The sequence below is a fragment of the Ochlerotatus camptorhynchus genome, unplaced genomic scaffold (genome assembly GCF_037179485.1).
Source record: "Ochlerotatus camptorhynchus isolate MF236.1 unplaced genomic scaffold, CSIRO-AGI_Acam_v1.1 ptg000192l, whole genome shotgun sequence".
In the NCBI taxonomy this organism is placed as follows: Eukaryota; Metazoa; Arthropoda; class Insecta; order Diptera; family Culicidae; genus Ochlerotatus; species Ochlerotatus camptorhynchus.
This window is the reverse complement of record NW_027040682.1, coordinates 3,365,603-3,384,653: the sequence shown is the minus strand read 5'-3', so window position 1 is coordinate 3,384,653 and position 19,051 is coordinate 3,365,603. Positions and strand designations below refer to the sequence as shown.

The following is a 19,051-nucleotide window of genomic DNA, read 5'->3' as shown; positions in this document are numbered from 1 at the left end:
TCTAGATTCTGTAACATGGCAAGTTCTCAAGGTTCTAAAGCTACAAACTTTTGCTAGAGGCAAGTGTTAGCAAGTGTTAGAGGCTTAGAATTTTTGTTTACGATTCTAACTGCAATCATTTAGAAAAATTGTCAAGAACTTTTACTTAACAAATTTATGAAACACAGGGACATAGTTCATTTGTTTACGTCTCAGACTTAATATTTGAAGAAATATTCAAAATGTCGGACTTTTTTATAAACAGAATTCGATTCTCATACATTGGAAACACTTTATGATCTTGGATATATTTATTTTCTTCTCAAGAATACAATTTAATTGACTCAAAACGGAACAAAAGATTCTGCGACACGATTTTTTCTTGATGTTTGAACGAATACTAAAGCTACCGAGTTTCAAAGATATTTCAAATTTCTGGCCATAACAAGAGATTGAAAATGTTCCTAGACCATTTTTTGACAATAAACTTGAAAAACTTTCAAGATCACGAATTACAAAAGCAAGAATATTTAATCTAGATTTTTTTTTTCGAAAGCTCAGAAAATTTGTGATAGGTTTATGTCAATTTCGTGATCACAGGAAAACGAAAAGAAATGAAATTTTATAATCTGACAAATTTTGAAGATAAAGTTATTTAATGTCAATATCACGGAATTGAAAAAAAAAATCAAAATATTAGTGATTCCGTTTAACATCAATTAGGTGTTTCATGCTCTTCTATCAGTACTGACCGATGGAAAGTATGCTGCTGGAAAATCGACTTAAGAATTTATGACGAAATTCACATCAATGCTGGTGCAATTTGTTCGACACATTATTTCTACATAATGTCGCTATTACTAAAAAGAACAAAGTGTAGAAATTTATTCACCGCAAGAAGCAATGTTTGAAGAGAAGTTTAAGAGTTTTCGAAAATGTCCATACCGCAAAACTAGTTTATCCACCACATCCACAGGGCGACATCTGTCGGATTTGAGGGTGGTAAGTATTACCTAATGGAACAGTTATCGTTTCCGTCTGTTCGCAACTCTTCTTGTCAGACGTTACACACCGATTTTTAATAAATCATTCGATCACAGTTTTGATGTGTATTTAAAGGCAAATTCTTTAGTATCAACCAGAGTTGGCATGCTAAATTTTTTACCCAAATTGATAATTTGTTAATAACTGGGCCCGGAACTAATCAAATCCGCTCACCAGTTCACAATATCACAACCAAAGATGGTGGAACTTTTTTCAAGAAATAATTGATTTTAGTGTATGGTTCATGCAGCAATGCCAGATCAACGGAATTTTTCCAAGATCTACGAAAATGACCCGATTGTTGTGCAAATACGGATCCAGATGGACAAAATATACAGAATTTTGCTTTTTTTTATAGGGATTTTTATCATTTTCTGCGGAAATTTATGGATTTTGCAATCTTCATGCAAATGGGCACCTTGTCAAAGTATCACCCCTCGCTCAACACTTTCAAAAGTTATGACACCTACGGAATTGACCTAGAATAAATATAACATCATTCAAACACCTATGAGACGTGTGAGAGTGCTGATTTTTTTAGCATCCATGCTGCTGTTAATTACAGGCAAACTGGAATCCGGTGGTACTGAAGAAGTGGTTTACCAAGGTAGAACCATCAACAGTATTCCACCCGATTACAGTTAATGCAGTTTTGCTAATAGTATTACTTTTACATCCTATAATGATGTTCAAGTTGTTCTACATTTGCTTATAATTCCCTTTGTTGCACAGTAGTTCCTCCGTTTGCCAAAATGAGTAAAATCCTACTCAATTTTGAGTTAGTCTGAGCAACCCTGTGTTCAGATTATGTAAATTTCCAAAAATGTGTATGTATAGTTATCTCGTAACCTCTCAAAAACCGTCTTCGTAGTTTATGAATAACCTCTAATGTGGTCGTCGGAAGACTTTTCAAATAATTTTAACAAAATTAATGATGGCTGATTTTACCAATCAAGTTAAACTCCATCACTATGCATACTAAACCAAAATATATCAACAATTTTATGCGAACATATTGTGTTTAGACAAAAAAATCTGTGTTCATTTGACTGTTTGTTTGTGTTATAGTCACAACATATTTAAGGTAATTCGTGACTTGTCCGGGGATCAGATGAACTCGTGACCTTTAGTGTGAGATACACCACTAGGCCGGGACCGTCCCCTTACAGTCAAATGTTAAAATGTATCACAATATGTTATGCAGAAAATTTCTTATATTTAGAAATAGTTAGATTTGTATGAACATTTGACCGTTGCTAGAGTGCTCCATGAGCAATCCATTTGTGGACTAGCCAAGTTGTAACCATGCTGAGTGAAATACAGTCTATTGAAGACCAACGCTTTGAACATGCCACTATGTATGGCATGTATGCAAATAATCTTAAATCGTTGAATAGCAATCAAAACAGCAAACCACTATTAGCTGTTTACAAACAGGTACACACAAAAAAAAATCTTCCATAGGTCCAACAAACGACATACTTGCACAATCTCGACAGAATCCTTCTAACATTTCCCAGCCAATGGCTGGTTCTTTCAAGAACAACATCTTACCCCCTCACGTTCCACCTCTGCGGATGCTGGACCTCTACAGAGCGTTTTAGCAACCACAACCGTGAAAGAGCAACCTACTCCCCGAAACCCCCACATCACATGCCAGGACGGTGTCTTCAAGTGCAACTGCATTCGTTCTAAACCCCTGAAAACTGGTTGCTAACTGCATTGAAACGGTTCTATTACCATGCACTAACATGTTCTATCCTCTCTCTAATGCCATCGCCGGTTCGTTATCCAAACCATCAGCAAACAAATTCGCAAACGAACCAACCGCAGCATACTATTTTACCCACTTAATAAAGATAGCGCTGGGTAGAGCCGAACTTTGCGTCCGTTTGAGCCGGCTATGCATCCACAGCATCCACGCGATCGATGAGAGAGTTGAACGCGCGCGGGTTGACGCTAGACACGAACTCGCTGCTGTTCCATGCTGCTGTGGTGGTGCTTTTTGCTCTTCAAGGACATCTCCATCTTCGCGCTCGCGGTAGAGGAACCTACTTAGCACTTAGGAGTAGCCGCCGCAGTCACAGATCGGAAGAAGGAGGTGGGAGCATTTCTCGGTTTACTATACTTTGCGACATGAAAAACTCGAGAGCAGATCGGACTTTTTCCCTTCTATTTCGATCTCGCTCTCGCTGGCATTACTCTGCTGGAAGTTCTTCCACCGGATCTAGTGAACTTTGTGCATGTGTGAGAGTATCTCTCTCGGGGGTAGTATGTTCGAATGGGGCTGGGGCTGGCAAATTATGTTTACTATATTTTTTTTTCGGAAAATAACAACGTTCAGTCACTCTCCGTTGAAAAGGTGCTAAACCGAGAGAGAGAGACATTGACTTGATCTTGGTGGTGGTTTGGCGATCATTGTGGGAAAGAGTTGCGGTGGCGAGGGGTTCGTTCATTCTAGATTTGGAATTGATTCCGAGGTCTCTGTTGACTGTTTTGCAGAAAAATCTTACTGTCAGGACTAGTAAGAATTCAGTGTTACAGCTACGCTCGTCCGGACCGGAGTTGCACTTGGTCTATTCTTGGTGTTCTCGGATCGGTACAAGAAAAAAAAAACATCCATTCCTTTTACAGAGGGTGATCGTTATATTTAGTAGAGTGATTGAATCAGGTTAGCACATTATGGTTTTATGAATGAAACAAGTAACGCAACAAGTGTGGTGTGCCAACAAAGTGCCCCAGAATTTGGACGGAACCGGTGACACAAGTTCTATCGCTAGTTGGTGTAAATTTTTGTGCAAGGACAGATGAAAAGGGATTTCCTCACCTAGATTGCCATCGATGGAAGCTTGCTTTGTGAGTGCTGTTCGGAGTGATTAACGGTTTTCGGTGGAACAAAAACAAAAGTGAAAAAAGTGATAGAATTTAGTAGGATTGTAGTTTAGCAGCACAAGTTCGGGTGCCAAAATGATAACCATGGATGTGCGAGATAACTTTACGGATTTGACATGGGCTTCGAACTATATTATGAAGATGGCAGTGGACGAGTATCAGGCGGAGCGGAACTGGACGCGATTGGTTTATCAGTATTGGGAACTTGTGGAGGAGCTGATTGGAGGTAAATGATTTCGAAATACCATGCCAAAGTCGTCAGTTCAAACTTACCCGAATAGGGCTGATGACCCTAATATCAGCCTAAGTGTCCCTTAAATTGGGCTCGTACCTTAAATCCGAGGCACTGCATTCTATGACAATTTTTCATTGGCAACCAAAAATAGCCATAGACCAAGATTAAAACTAAATTTCCTCAACTCAAGGAGATTACGTTAGTTGGTTTTCTTTGGAGAATTTGGTGAAATTATAATAAGAAAGATACATATGGGAATTCCATATGCCAGCACAGAAAAAAAAAACTTTTTATGGATGGCTTTTTACACTTTTGTAGCGAGCGTTTTGCCAATGATACTCTACTATGCCCAGGGAAGTCGGGAAAATTTCCAACCCATAAGATTTCCAGACTAGGCTATACATCACTGATGCACTCTCCCTAAAATTTTCTGAACATTAACTGAAAGAAGTTTGGAAAATCACTGATCGGTGATTAGCGGAAGTGAGGGTAAAATGAACACTTGAATTTTATAACGGTGAAATCATCAAAATTCAAATATAAACAATTGAAGGGCAGAAGACGCATCGATTGAATTTCCTGCGTATTTAATTGGTTGATATAAGCCCTTAAAAACGTCAAGTCTTTATTTTATCTGCTATGTTCATTTTACCCCTACTTCCTATACATGTAAATTTTATCTGATATCTGACCGAGGGTGGGCTGTGAATTAAAGAAATTAAATTCCCGCTTTTTTCGCGGTTTTTAACGGGTGTCCAACATGTTTTTCCTGATTTCATATAAACAGCTAAAAATGTTTAAATTAGAATACCAGCATGATTGATGTTTCTAATGACAAACAGTTACCAATATGGCATATAGGGGAAATGTCTCTAATGTTGGCCTATGGATCTAATATTGGGCCCATCGCTTAAAATCCGCTATTAATCAATTTTATCTAGATGAACGCGTTCTTGGGACGTTACTAATGGATATTTTTGGTTGCTATTGAAAATTTAGTCGATTGCTCAATTTATGTATGTGCCCAAGTTAGGGACACTTAGGCCGACATTACCTGCATTTCCCCTATTAAAGATCTCAGTTAAAAAACATAGTTATTAGACTTGGAAAAAAATTAGGATTCTGACACTTCGAAGCATTGGCTCACAATGATGAGAATGCCAAATGAGTTTTGATGAGAATTGTAGAGGAATTCTGGAAAATTTTCAATGGAATTTAACTAAAAATTTCAGGAAATTTTGAGAAGGATTTCAAGAAAATTCAAAGGAGAACTACAGGTGAATTCTAAATATTATGGGGATTGTGAGTAGTATTATAGGGGAGTACCCCTATTGGCATAATACCGTTTTGGCATAATGCCATTTAGCATAACTGCAGTTTTCCATAAACACGGAAAAGAACAGCTCATGATCAAAAGAAGGTAAAATTCAAGACCAACAATTGAAATGGCCTTAACTCCATTTTGTAAACAAACCTTGTAAGACCATTTTCTCGCGAACCGAAACCTTCATTCGCAAACCTAAACCACAATCGGGTAGAGGAGTATTTCCCCTACCTGTTCATTATGTTGGTTTGTCTTTGCGGACGTCGGTTCGCGAGAAAATGGTCTTACACGGTTTGTTTACAAAATGGAGTTAAGGCCATTTCAATTATTGGTCTTGAATTATCATTTAATAGATATTTTCCCTTCATTTGAGCATGATCTGTTCTTTCATATGTTTTGAAGAACCGATAATAATATAATAAAACAAAAACAGGCATGTTCTGTAAAATATTGTTAAAGCATTTATGCTAACTGGCCCTTATTGGGGATTATGCTAAACGGCTTTATGCCAACTGGGGTACTCCAGTATTCTAGGAAACTCTAAGATAAATCGGAAGGAATTTCAAAAAACATTCCAAGGGAATTCAGAAGGGGATTAAAAATGAATTTTGTTGATGAACTACCCTAGAAGTGGCTAAAAACTCCCTAATAAAGTTAATTAAATAAGGCAAACGTAATGATTAAATGACTACAATCCTGAAACTACACCCAATGATCACTTATGGCTAAAACTCTCAAATTTTGATCGATTGATTAATCAAAAAGAAAGTTTGAGGTGAGCTGCAAGGCAATATGGATAATAATTCCAAGGGAATCTAATTCATATTGTAGCTCAAAAAATATGCAGAATTTTAAGCTAATTTGAAGAGCATTCCAAGAATTTTAAAAAGTTTGAGAAGGTTTAGCAGGTAGTTTTGAGCATATTTCCAATGAAACTCGGAGTAGTGTTCCAGGAGGATTTGAAGAAATTTTCAAGGGAATTCAAAGGAGAGATTCAAGGAAATTTTTCTCTGTTATTCTGGTAAATGTTGGGATAATACTTTCCAAATTCGAAATGGCATACTAAGAGATTTCCAGAAATATCCCAAGCGAATTGTAAAGAATATAATGAAGAGAAATTAATGCAAATTCTCGCGAGAATTTTTAAGAATACCAATATAAATGTACATATAGTGAAGCGTTTTGTGGAGGGAATTCCTAAAGTTTCTGCACAAAATTCCGATATTTTTGGAGACAATTTCTAGGGAATACCGGACAGAGTCATAAGATTATTGAGTGGAATCCTGAAAGTAAAAGTAATTTTGAAGACATTTTGAAATGATCTTTAGGAAATCCTTAAGAAATTCACAAAGCTATCCATGTTTCAATTTAGTTATGTTTTAGATTCCGAATACAGAAATTCCACATCCAGTATTAGGGGGGGCAGTGAATTTTCATTTCAAAATTCCCGGTTATTTCCCGGTTTTCCTGGATCAAATCTAAAAAAAATCCCGGTTTATAATATTCAGTAAAAAATTAAAGTATTCAATGATAAAAACAATCAAAACGTGCCCAAGTGAAAATTTGCGATGATATTTGTGGGTATATTATCTTTAAAAGCAAAACTACAGAAATCATTTGAAGTTGAAAGTTGAAAAAACGAAATGGCACGCTTTACATATTAAAAAGTGTTTTTATTTGATATGAATAATGCCAAAACTGGGTTGCTGAAATAAGTAAGTAGAGGGAATGGCTCTAATGCTGGCATATGGATCTAAGATTGGGTCCACCGCTTAAATTCTGCTATTTATCAATTTTATCTAGAAGAACGGGTCATTGGGACGGTACTAATGGATATTTTTGGTCACTATTGAAAATTTAGTCGATTGCTGAATTTTTGTATGGGCCCAAATTAGGGGCATTTAGGCCGATATTACATCCATTTCCCCTATCTGGCATTTTAATTCATTAGTTTTAAAACTTCAAAACAAGGAAAACTTCACCACAATGGCAAGACTCGATTATTTAAACAAGGCTATGTTTTGTGTTTTGAAATTAAAATTTAGTGAAACAGCTTTTGAAATGAGTGTCAAAGTTTTATCGAACGTTCAGCTGTTGAAAGTTTGTTTTACCGAAGTCGATTATAATTTCTAAATGTGTATGGTGAGTACTCAAGAACACCGGATTTGTATTACACAGCAAAAAATAAATTTTAATATTACATCCAAGAGGATGCACTACAATCATGTCGAAAATCTCATCAAATTTTTATGGCCATTACAATAAACAAATGCAGTAAAAGCAGCATAATGTCAGTTCATGCACTGTATTAATGATAATATTTTCCTTTTTGACAACTAATATTAAACCATATTTTCGAAACGATTGACGTGCATCCACTTTGATGTGATGTTTGCTGTGTATGATATACTTTGGTATAAATTAACGGACAATTTTCCTCAGGACACCAGAATCATGTTGTGATGTGGCCGATAAGTCGGTCCTTGGTACTCTTCGATTTAAAAACTTCTAGCAAAGATCGACCGTTTCTAATAGTAACTTTCAATTGAGAGAAAGGGTAGTATGAATACCACCATGTTGCACGCACACCAACGCTTACTTATGGGACTTCAGCATAGAGTGTTTTTACGTTTAACCAGCGCACACTAATGCACCACTTAAATTGAAAGAGTGCGAGCAAGAGGGAAACAGATTAGTGGGAAAACACACCATCCATTGATCCCTGTGTGCTAGATAGAGAAAGACGATTAAGCACCGGCAAGGTCTATCGTCCAGTCTATGTGCGGGAGTATTGATGGTCCAGTGAGGATAACAATAACAAACCAACATTTTAGTGAGGATAACAAACCTCGCACTTGTATCAAAATATGAATTCGATCTCGTTAGAAAAGAAAATTATATCAATGTTTTTAAAAACATAATTTAATTTAAGTTTAGCTTATCTTATCAAAATCATCGATTTGTACTGTATGGAAAAATGAAGGGACCACTGAATACAAAAAGTTACAGAACATATCGAGTTGACTGTATTTCATTTCATTAAAAAAAATGATATAACGAAATTGCCCAAGAATCATTGCAAGTTTTATTAAGGGTTTAAAGCACTCTACAAGTCTACATCATGGTCTACCCTAATAAAAAATAACCATAAACGAACGATAACCCAAATCATTGAACTATTCCACAAATTGTTTGGATGATACCCAGAACACGTCGTTAAGCAAATTAACCATACAATTTTTATTAGGGTATAGAACCCTCATAAATCCTAAATTGTTACTTGGGTGCTCAGTCGTAAAACTTAAATCAGATTGAAACTGAAAGACTAAGGAATCGTGTGAAGTGTTTTGATGGGAAAATACAATGAAATTAACGTATAAATTTCGGTTGCCGTAAACAGTTAATGGGTGCCGAAGCCGTCATTTGCCCTATTATATGTTATGATCAGGTTGTTTTTATTAGTAAGATACAAGATGGTGTTATAAAGTATGCGTTTGACACAAAAAAAAACTGCCAATTTCGCCTCCTGAGAGTCGCAATCAGTGATTTTATAAATTTCAACTCACTCACTCACTCACTCACTCAATCAGCGATCACAAAATCGATGATTGTGACTCTTAGAAAACAAAATTGACCGTATTATGTGTCATACTTTGCAACCATTTTTTTTGCAGATTAGGAATTTGTCTCCAGATTTTGTCTGGACTTACGCTCAGAATTTTTGTTTTGTATTTCGAAGAAATTCCTTCAGATTTGTAATTAAGATCTACTAAACTTACTCTGGTTCGTTCAAAATGTCCTTAAAAAAATTTCTAATCGAGAAACTATTAAAACGCTTAAGATGTGTTCACATGATCCGAGTGTCCTATGTTAAACAAATGTCAAATAATATAGCTATAGAATTAAATAATAGAATATCTTGATTCAAGCAAATTCATATTTAGTACTACAAATCACAACAACAATTTGTAAATCATTCGATTTTTGTCAACTGAGAAACGAGAAGCGTGTTATCAAAAACGGGACAATTAAACATCTTGAAGTGATGAAACTGAAATTAGTAGAAATGTATGAATTTCAATTAAAGTTGGCATGTTGTGTTTTCATTAAAGCGACTTAAACCTTAATTGTTTACTCGACCCTCTTCTCAACTCAATGTGCTGAATTGAATTTGTACAAAATCGCATTCGACTTCGCATAGCATTGAGCAAATTGCACAAATTCGTAGGTAGTACAAGTCCTAGAGAGTAGTATCACCTCCGTCTGTTATCACATAGACCGACATTTGGGATTCATCTAGGCTTCTTGGCCGGAATTGGTAAATTGAATTTGTACACAATGGCTTTAAAATGATACACAACAGAAATGCTTCAGTATAATTTGACCACCCTTGAAATTCAATTAGTACCAGTTATTGCAATTAGCATTTGCAAAAATTCAGCCCCAGTTAAGATGTGGCCATGATGAGCATCTCGACTAGCCTCTTTCGGCTAGAATAATTTAATTTAGTTGCTACTATTGTATGAGTAATCAAGATTCAGTCTTTAGTCTCAACTTTTTTGCCATCATCTCTGGCACATAAATCATTTTTTTGATTGCACAGAGGTCATTGCTCTTAATACTCACCAAAATTATCATAGCAACAAAATGAACTGCCTTGACTCTAAATAGTTTTTGACCACCGGTGTCATATTGGCAGATCCCGTCATCGACGGGTAAATGCAAAATGACTGAGTAAACAATGTGTTACGAAAAATTCACATTGACCGTTAAAACTAAACTCGCAAAACTCTGGCTGCTACCGGTACGATACTCCGTCCTCACATTGCTCGGGTTTTCCTCGCTTAGCTGAATGTCAATGGCATGGTTATATCATTTCTGATCCGTACCGATGACGATGTACAACCGCTACCACCCGGTGATGAGGACCATTCGATGTAAGACAAGTTTATGATCAATGGTTAATTGCCATCAAGACCCCATTGGTCTATCGTACACACATCATCAGCATCATAGTCATCACGCTATACAGAGGTTTCAAACACAGCGCAAAATCGTCCACCATGTTGCCCTTGAGACGAATCTAAAAAATCACCTCGCCACGCCACATCGAATCGAATGAAAACTGGAACTAGATGATTGCATTTTTCACCATGTCTGTCCAACATTATTTTCCACCTCAACCATCGTGCTCCACTTTGCTGTCGATGAGGTATGCCTATGTGCAGCGTAGCGGCGGCCACTGGCTAGGTGGTGGATGAATAAATTCTCGTACGAGCTAAAACCTCCTCGTGATCTTGAACGTGAAAAATCATCAACCCTTTAGTCCGAGGACCTTGATATGATGGTTTTCTGCCGAGTACGGGAACCGCAAAGAATAAATCCTTGTGTCCCGGGGAGATGATCTTCCCAAAGCTCGAAAACAATTATTTGTGGAATTTAAAGATCCAGCCTCCTTCATTGTTGTTCCATCGTTGGATTACGAGGAAAATGGCAATACAAATTGAAAATAATCATCAACGCTCGGTCCTTCCCCCTCGATTTCTGTCTAGGTCACTCTCAGGGTGACATCCGTGAGTGAGGTGAAAGGAAGTCCAATGCTGTAATAATCGACCTTGCCACGGAGAGCCGGTGCGCACAAGTACGAATGGGATAATATTCGTTTCCCTGTTCTTATGAAATATCTGTCTGGTTCCTCAGGTGCACCGTCCGGGTGGAAGGTTCTGATTTTCTTTTGTGTTTTTCGTTTTCCACACCACCAGCAGAGCCCGCAGGGGTAAATTATGAGGCTATTATGATTGCGAAAGCTTTTTCTGTGGGTTCAGCTTAATTTGAATGTTATTGCATCGGGCGAGTTAATGTTCACGGACTGTAGGTAAGAGCAGGTTGATGTTGATGCGCTGCTAGGGAAGTAGGATGTGATCTTTGGATTGGTCTGACTGGTGGTCGATGAATAATGGAGCATAATTTCATTGTTATGAGTTTTAAATTGAACTTTATGTTGCAATGTTGATCTGTTGATGGAAGTAGGAGGTACATGGGTTTTCATGATTGAATGGGAGGGTGAATGTTTACACCTGTGGGTTGGTTTACCTTCAAAGATTTCTACGTCCTTCCAGATGGTGGGGAACTTGATCTGCTACCAGAATTATGGTTTTTTTAAACTCTTTATTTGTTCCAAAATTAAAATAAATTTCATTTCATTTTAACCTAGGTGCTTCAGCTACTACAGTAACTTACAACCTTAATTGTTATGATATATATCTAAGTGTTTTACATTGTTCCTGCCTTGGCAATTCAGTATTTTGAACAGGTTTTTTAAAATTGCATGTCAGTATAACAATTTACATCTTAAAACTAAAAACTAAAACTAAATCATATCTAAGTATAAAGGGAATTAATCATTGCAATTGAGGATTGCAACGATTTTTGCCTGAAATTATTGATTATGTTTTTGGACATTTGTTCTAAAGTCTCAACATTCGAAATTCTATGAACCTCGGTAGTACTGTACCAGGGAGGTAACTTCAAAATCATCATCTTTGTTCTGAATTCTTTGAAGTGCTTTTTTCCTGGTAGTGCAACAACTAGACCATATTGGCACAGCATAAAGCATGGCCGGTCTAAAAACTTGTTTAAATATTAGATGTTTATTCGTCAGGCAAAGTTTGGATTTCCTCATTATAACATTTGATATATTTGTTACATTTGGCTTGAATGCTCTCAATGTGAGCTTTAAAAGTTAATTTTTGGTCAGGTACTAATCCAAGATATTTCACTTGGTTTGACCAGGAAATTGGACAGAATTATGGTTTTAGTCCTTCCGATGAACATAGCATACTCTCTTTTGAAAGATCCGTATAAAAATACTAAAATTTGTAGACGTTATTTTGATCCAGATCTAGACGAATTTAGCTACATTATTTTAATCTAGATCAGCTTTATTAAAAAAGATATACAATATTATCTAAATATCGGTGAGCTTTTTGAGCGTTCATACTTTTGTTTATTTTTAACTTTTTGAAGTGAAGCGAATGTTTCTTACTGTTATCTTCGTTTGACGTTTCGGTTCATTTGGGATCAATAACTAAATAACTGTAATAACTCATTTATACTTCACTGACGAAGGATATAGATCCTATGTTTAGCCTACTAAGCACAACCCGCACTTTACCTGTCTTTTTCGAGTCGATTTTTTTTTTACACAAAATTGAATGTTCCTTTTATGTCATTTTTGGGCCTGTATAATACGATGGGAAAAAATGTTTAAACGGCTATTGTAATATGAAATATATTTTATACCGATACCCTATATTGAATATTTTGAATAATTGTGGTCAGCTTCAATTCTAAACAAAATTTAATGGAAATGGCTCCATGGATCTAAAGATCGATAATATTCTCCTGTTCTTCATTCTTTTTAACAGAACAATGCGGTATCTGGACAATACAAAACGCCGACAAAAGGGACAGCAATCCTATTTATTTTTTTTTCAGTAACTAAATCATGAACAGCTTTTTGAATGTGTTTATTTATTTCCTTTTAGTTCCGATATAATTACTCATCTTTTGACAGATACACGTATTTTTCTACTACTAGCAGACTTAACACCACTTGGCACTGATGAAGTCTGCAAGTATAAGTCGAAATACGCGTATCTGTCAAAAGATAAGCAATTATAACGGAATTGAAAGGAAATAAATCAACACACTCAAAAAGCTCTTCATAAATGGATTATGTTAAGAGGTTCGACAACATTAAAAGGACTTAATCATGCAAACTTTTTTGAAGAGGAAATCTACTGGGATTTGAAAAAAAAAAAGATTATGGAAATTTTTTAAGGTTCTTGGATTAACAAATACCCATTGGACCAATTTTCATTATAATTTAATGTGATTGTAAAACGAGTACTAGGGATACTACTAATAACTGAATTCTGTCTACAATTCTAAAGGAAATAGGAAGAGAAAGTTATGGGAATCGTGAGGAAATCTTCTAAGAAAAATATCAAGGGAATTCTGAAGAGCGGTCCAAAAGAATTTTGAAGAGTTTTCAAAGGATTTTATGACAAACATTCCTACGAAATTCCGAGGAAAATAGCAAGGGAATACCGAGGAGAATTCGATGTGAATTTGAAGGATCAATCCAGAGAAATTTCTGGTAGCATTCCATTCGAATCGAATTCAAAGCATAATTCCATTAATATTTATTTTTTATGGAGCACACATAGGAAATGCTAAGGCGAAATCCAAAGGTATTGTGAGGGGGAAGAATTTTAAGTGAGTTCTGACTACAATTACAACATTCAAAGTGTTTTTATGTTACTAGAGTTAACTACCCCATTTCCGGCCTATTAAGCACAACCCGCACTTAATCTTTCTTAATCTAGCGTAGTTTAGCACCAAACGGAATGTTATTATTAGTGATGGCTTCCAAATTTATTTACCTTTCCGTACGTACCGTAAGATTTGATAACGAAAAACAAATTGCTGAGATATTGTTAAAAGTCTAACACTGCTTCTTGACGCCAAACTCGGCCTAATGCATTGAAACGCAATTGAAACGCCAATGAATTCACTTCGGCCTATCGGATGAAGATAAAACTTGATTCGGTCAGAGTGCTTCTTTTGTTTTTTGAAATAATTAGTGAAAACCTTCATACCACGCGTTCTCATTGACTTTGTTCGGTAGCTTATTAACTAAAGTATCGTACCAAACGCATAATTGACTTCTTAACTCTGAAATCTTGCATTTATTTGAAGTTTTTTGCTCGATAGGCCCAAAATGGACGATTAGGCCGAAGTAGTTCTCTACCCTACATACGCGAAGTTTGCAATTTTCAGAGTTGGTTGGAAATGCTATCTACCATGAAGCATTAGTGTGATAATTTATTAGCAAGAGAATGATCTTAGAAGAGAGTAGGTGGATAGTTCCGTTTGAGTACGGCAGTAGGCAAATTGAATAGAAGTTGAAAATGAGCGAAGGGCCATTAATGCGACAGTACCAAGTCAAACGCACACCTTTTGCCTAACCCGTACGATGCACGAGAAAATTTGAAGGCTACAAGGCCTGTAGATTTGAAGACATACAGGAAGGCCGGCATTACATCCATTTCCTCTATATATAAATGTGTAAATACAACATAGTGGAAATGAATGTAATGTCGGCCTAAATGCCCCTAATTTGGGCCCATACATAAATTCAGCAATCGACTAAATTGTCAATAGCGACCAAAAATATCCATTAGTACCGTCCCAATGACGCATTCATCTAAATAAAATTGATAAATAGCAGATGTTTAGCTATGGGCTCAATCATAGATCCATAGGCCAACATTAGAGCCATTTTTCCTATTTTGAAATTTTTTAAAAATCTCAGGATTATAAAAAAAATCAATTATCACATTCTGGGCAATGGAAGGATTTCCAGGTTTCCATTTAAAGAATATTGTATAGAATTATGACAAGAATACCTGTGGAATTTTGAGGAGAAATTAAAAAAAGAAATAATGTGATAATTTCCAAGAAATGCTGACGAGGATTCTTAAAAAGTTTTGGGAGAAATTCTAAGGAATTCTGAAATTTCGAAATAAAGTCCTAAACAATTTTGAGGGATTTCTTGAGAGACGAAAGGAAGTTCTGAATTGAATTCACAGCTATTCTTGGAAGACTTCCAATGTAGTTGTGCTGTGAGAACTTCAAGGTGAATCTTTTCATGATTTATATGATAATTGAATGGTGATCTTGAGGAGAACAGTTGATTAATTTTAATGATATTGCCAAGAAAATTCTGATGTGAATTTGGAAAGAACCATAAAGAGAATTTTAAGGGTTGAACAAGCATTACTATGGAATACTGAGGGAGATTCATAAGAGAGCATCAAGGGAATTAAAAAAAAAGTACGGATTGTTATTTGGGGTTTAGTTTCATAAAATTTAGAAGATTAAATGGAATTCTTAAAAAAAGTTTCAAAGTAATTTAGAAGAAAATTCCAAGGAGAATTCAACGTCATTTTTTAGAAGAATTTCTGGTAAGCTTAAAAGAAATCCATAATAATTCTGAGCAGAATTCCAAGTTAAATCTGGTATTAATATAATGGGAATTCTGATATGAATTGCATAATAATTTTGATTTAAACCCGTAAAAAAACCATTTTGTTTTAGTTCAGTTTCGGTTTTCACATATTTTAAAGCTCCAGAAAAAAAGTATCGGTTTTCACATATTTTTTTCCCAAAGTCCGGCATACTGAATATTTTCCTTAAAGGCCTATGTACAAGACATATCCATATGGATTAGAGATGCAAAATCAATTTGCAATATTTGTGAGTAAGTCAACTCATTTATCTAAAAGTCCACTGATTTTTTTTTATTTATCTGTCTGTGTATATGATAATGCAAAATTCAGTTTAAAATAAACGTTTTAAACGTGTAAATTATTGAACATGTAATCTAATGTTTATCTTATTTGGAGTTCAAAATTTCTACGATACATTGTACCAGGATGTTCCGCGGTTTTGCCTGTGTTATGACTGATTCTGTATTGTAACTGAAAAAAAAAGTTACCCCCAAATATTTTGAAAGCGAAAAATTTGCTACTTCTTCCTTTATCTCCTTAAATATGCCTTCGATCCACGCGTCACCTCTTTCATATTGGACACGATAACACAGTAGGAACAATGTGCAAAAGTTCTCTGTGTGTACTGTGTACTGGAATACCCCCATGACTTGTAAATGCATCCGGGAACATAAGGCTTACGAAAATTATTTTACAAACAACCATTTGCGAGTGAATCATTTTCCGTCATGAACCGGTTTGCCACGAACAATACAGCTCCGGTTTACCTAGTTATTTGTCGAACAAACCAACTATTAAAAGAATTCGTTTGATGTGATCTGGCGTTCTGGGAAGCACGTTTGATGATCCACAAATATTTGATGAGAATAATGTTTGGCCTCCGCCATAAAAAAATAGGATCTAAGCGTCTTTCTCACAGTTTACGTTTGATGACGACAATAACCTTTGCACCGGCCGGCGCGGCCCTTTTAATGGTGCTATTTTCTTTACTGCAGACCCCCGTGCCAAGGCACTCCCTTTTATGGACAACCCGCTGCCAACGTTCGGAATGATTGTGACGTACCTCGCCTGGATTCTGGTGGTTGGACCGACGTACATGCAGGACCGGAAACCAATGCAGCTGACCAGGACACTGTTCTACTACAATCTCTTTCAGGTGCTGCTGAGTGCGTACATGTTCTATGAGGTGAGAAATTTTCTGATTCCGGTTAGCTTAGTAGGGCATTGCAAGGGTTACACGCTTGAGCGGGATTTCTTTTCAGCACCTGATGGCCGGCTGGGCGAGGGGTTACAGTCTGACGTGCGAACCGGTTGACTACTCTGATGGGATGCTCTCACGAAGGGTACAGTTTTTATGTTATTTGTATGAATGGAAGGATGTTTAATCATTGGAAGGGGACTTCTTTCGCAGATGTTCAACCTGTGCTACGTATACTACCTGTCGAAGCTTTCAGAATTCGCAGACACTGTGTTCTTCGTGCTCAGGAAGAAGAAATCGCAGATTTCTTGGCTCCATGTGTATCACCACTCCTTGACTCCGATCGAAGCGTGGATCTTGACTAAATTCCTAGCTGGTAAGACCCATTTTGATCGAATTTCGAACTTATTTGTATGCATAATTCTCAACAGGAGGAAACACAACACTGCCAAACATCATCAACAACTTTGTCCACACACTGATGTACTTCTACTATCTACTGTCGTCGATGGGGCCTCGCTATCAGAAGTACCTCTGGTGGAAGAAGTACATGACCGAGATTCAAATTGTACGTCTTAAACCCAAAATTCGTAAAATTCGTCTGACTAACACATCGAAATTACCCACAGGCTCAGTTCATCATCTGCATTGTACACGCCATCAACGCTCTGGTGACGGATTGCGCGTACCCGAAGTTCATCACGTTCCTGCTACTGCTGAACGCAAGCATATTCTTCGTCCTGTTTATGAACTTCTACCTGGAAAACTACAAAAGGACAACGGCCGCGGTGGCGGCGGCTGTCGCTGCCGAAAACGTCCACGAGTCGCTACTTGTAGCAGAGAATAACAACTGTCTCAAGCTGGACGACTTCTCCAACGTCGAACAACGGAGCGAATCCAGGAAAGATCAGTGATTAACTAAGTAAGGACCTGTAAAACCGAAAAAAGTCTGAGAGGGAACCATAAGTGATTTGTTCAGGAGTGTCTCCTGGACACTGCGCTACGTTTGTAAATAGCAGATTTCAACACACTCGAAGTATTCTACGATCTTTGTTTATGCTTAGCTAGTAGCTTAGGATTAATTATCGTTACATCGCCGTACTAAGACCCGAAACAAGTAGGTATATACGTAAATTGAATTTTATTCTATACTAGACACCGTTTCGATCAAGACTGTTACTAGTGAAAATACGAGTCTAAACTTTTGTACTTGCTCAACTTAACACTGTACCCTGGATTGTAAATAAAGCCATTCGATTTTGTATTGTTTTATTTTATAATTGCCGTGAAAAAGAAGTAACCGTTATTGAAATTAGCCACTCTACAGCGAAGCCACAATGATTCGCGATGGTGAAATTAATTTGCACAAAGGCAAAGCTGTACCAGTGAATTGTTGAGGCATGAAGCAAAATCCAAATATCCGAACGATCAAAAATCAAGTGGCAACGTCACAGAAGAGCACCTTTCAACGACACGCTCCCTCTAAACAAAAATCGATAATTTACCGCTCTAGTGAGTGAACATGCAACCCATGTTTGGCCAGCCGTCAGGATTCGTGATAAGCATTTTGTAAACAACACCTCATCATCAAACTTGGTGACCCTGAACCGATAATTGCTTTCGTCGAAAGGAAATCGATAACTGCTGCACTTGCGACGTCAAAAGAGACTCCAAGCACTGCGCCGCCATAGTGGTGGTGGCTTTAGCCGAAAATTGAATGAATCAACATTCTGCGGATGGTTCAAGTCAACACACTTTAGGAAGAAGAATTTAGTTCCGTGGTTTTGTTCGATGTCAACGTTGTAGCATTGCTCTCCCACCGCGACCTCTATTCTTCATTAACACATTGGCGAGTTGCGTTTTTCTTATGAAACTAGTTACGTAGAGAGCAAATGTTTATCGTGTCCGAATAAGTACCTAGCAATGGATTTACGACTGCGACACGGGACTTTCCGGGTAGATGAACCTTCCTCCTTCCACCGAGTGCCAAATTTTTGCAACCTTAGATTATCTCTCGCGCTTTATAAGAAATTCGTCTCTGGTTGAAATCAACCGCATTAATCGCTCACACGGTTCCAGTTCAGCGGAAGCAAATTTTCGCTAATGTCTTTTTCCCCAAGTCACCGTTAGTCAAGGCTCTGAAAAAGAAAAAAAAAACCACCCGACGGTTTCTTGTCATATTCCGCACTGCATTTTCACATCAACATCAAGCGGCGATGGCGTGGGCTTCGGTTGTGAGAAAATTCCACTGTGGGCCAAGGGATTTTTTCTCTCGATCCGTTGTGAGACATAACATGGCACGT

The 19,051-nt window shown here is 37.0% G+C and overlaps 2 protein-coding genes across 4 annotated transcripts in view; one reads left to right on the top strand and one right to left on the bottom strand.

The window, feature by feature from the left end:
* The window catches only part of Lis-1 (LisH and WD40 domain-containing Lis-1), a 214,378-nt gene that overhangs the window by 38,406 nt on the left and 156,921 nt on the right, over positions 1 to 19,051 (bottom strand). The gene's annotated exons all lie outside the window — the stretch shown is intronic.
* Positions 450 to 18,012, top strand: LOC135702386 (very long chain fatty acid elongase AAEL008004-like). The gene is made up of 6 exons (XM_065223431.1): positions 450 to 4,141; positions 16,546 to 16,736; positions 16,813 to 16,893; positions 16,962 to 17,124; positions 17,180 to 17,316; positions 17,378 to 18,012. Exons 1-6 carry the CDS (start codon positions 3,991 to 3,993, stop codon positions 17,660 to 17,662), a joined length of 1,008 nt encoding a protein of 335 aa, XP_065079503.1. The 5' UTR covers positions 450 to 3,990; the 3' UTR covers positions 17,663 to 18,012.

What these genes read in the sequence shown, in the direction of transcription:
- LOC135702386 (XM_065223431.1), top strand. Translation starts at nt 3,991, where the DNA reads ATGATAACCATGGATGTGCGAGATAACTTTACGGATTTGACATGGGCT. An exon ending in ATGGGATGCTCTCACGAAGG is followed by an intron (nt 16,894 to 16,961) that starts GTACAGTTTTTA and finishes CTTCTTTCGCAG; the next exon opens with ATGTTCAACCTGTGCTACGT. An exon ending in ACATGACCGAGATTCAAATT is followed by an intron (nt 17,317 to 17,377) that starts GTACGTCTTAAA and finishes AATTACCCACAG; the next exon opens with GCTCAGTTCATCATCTGCAT.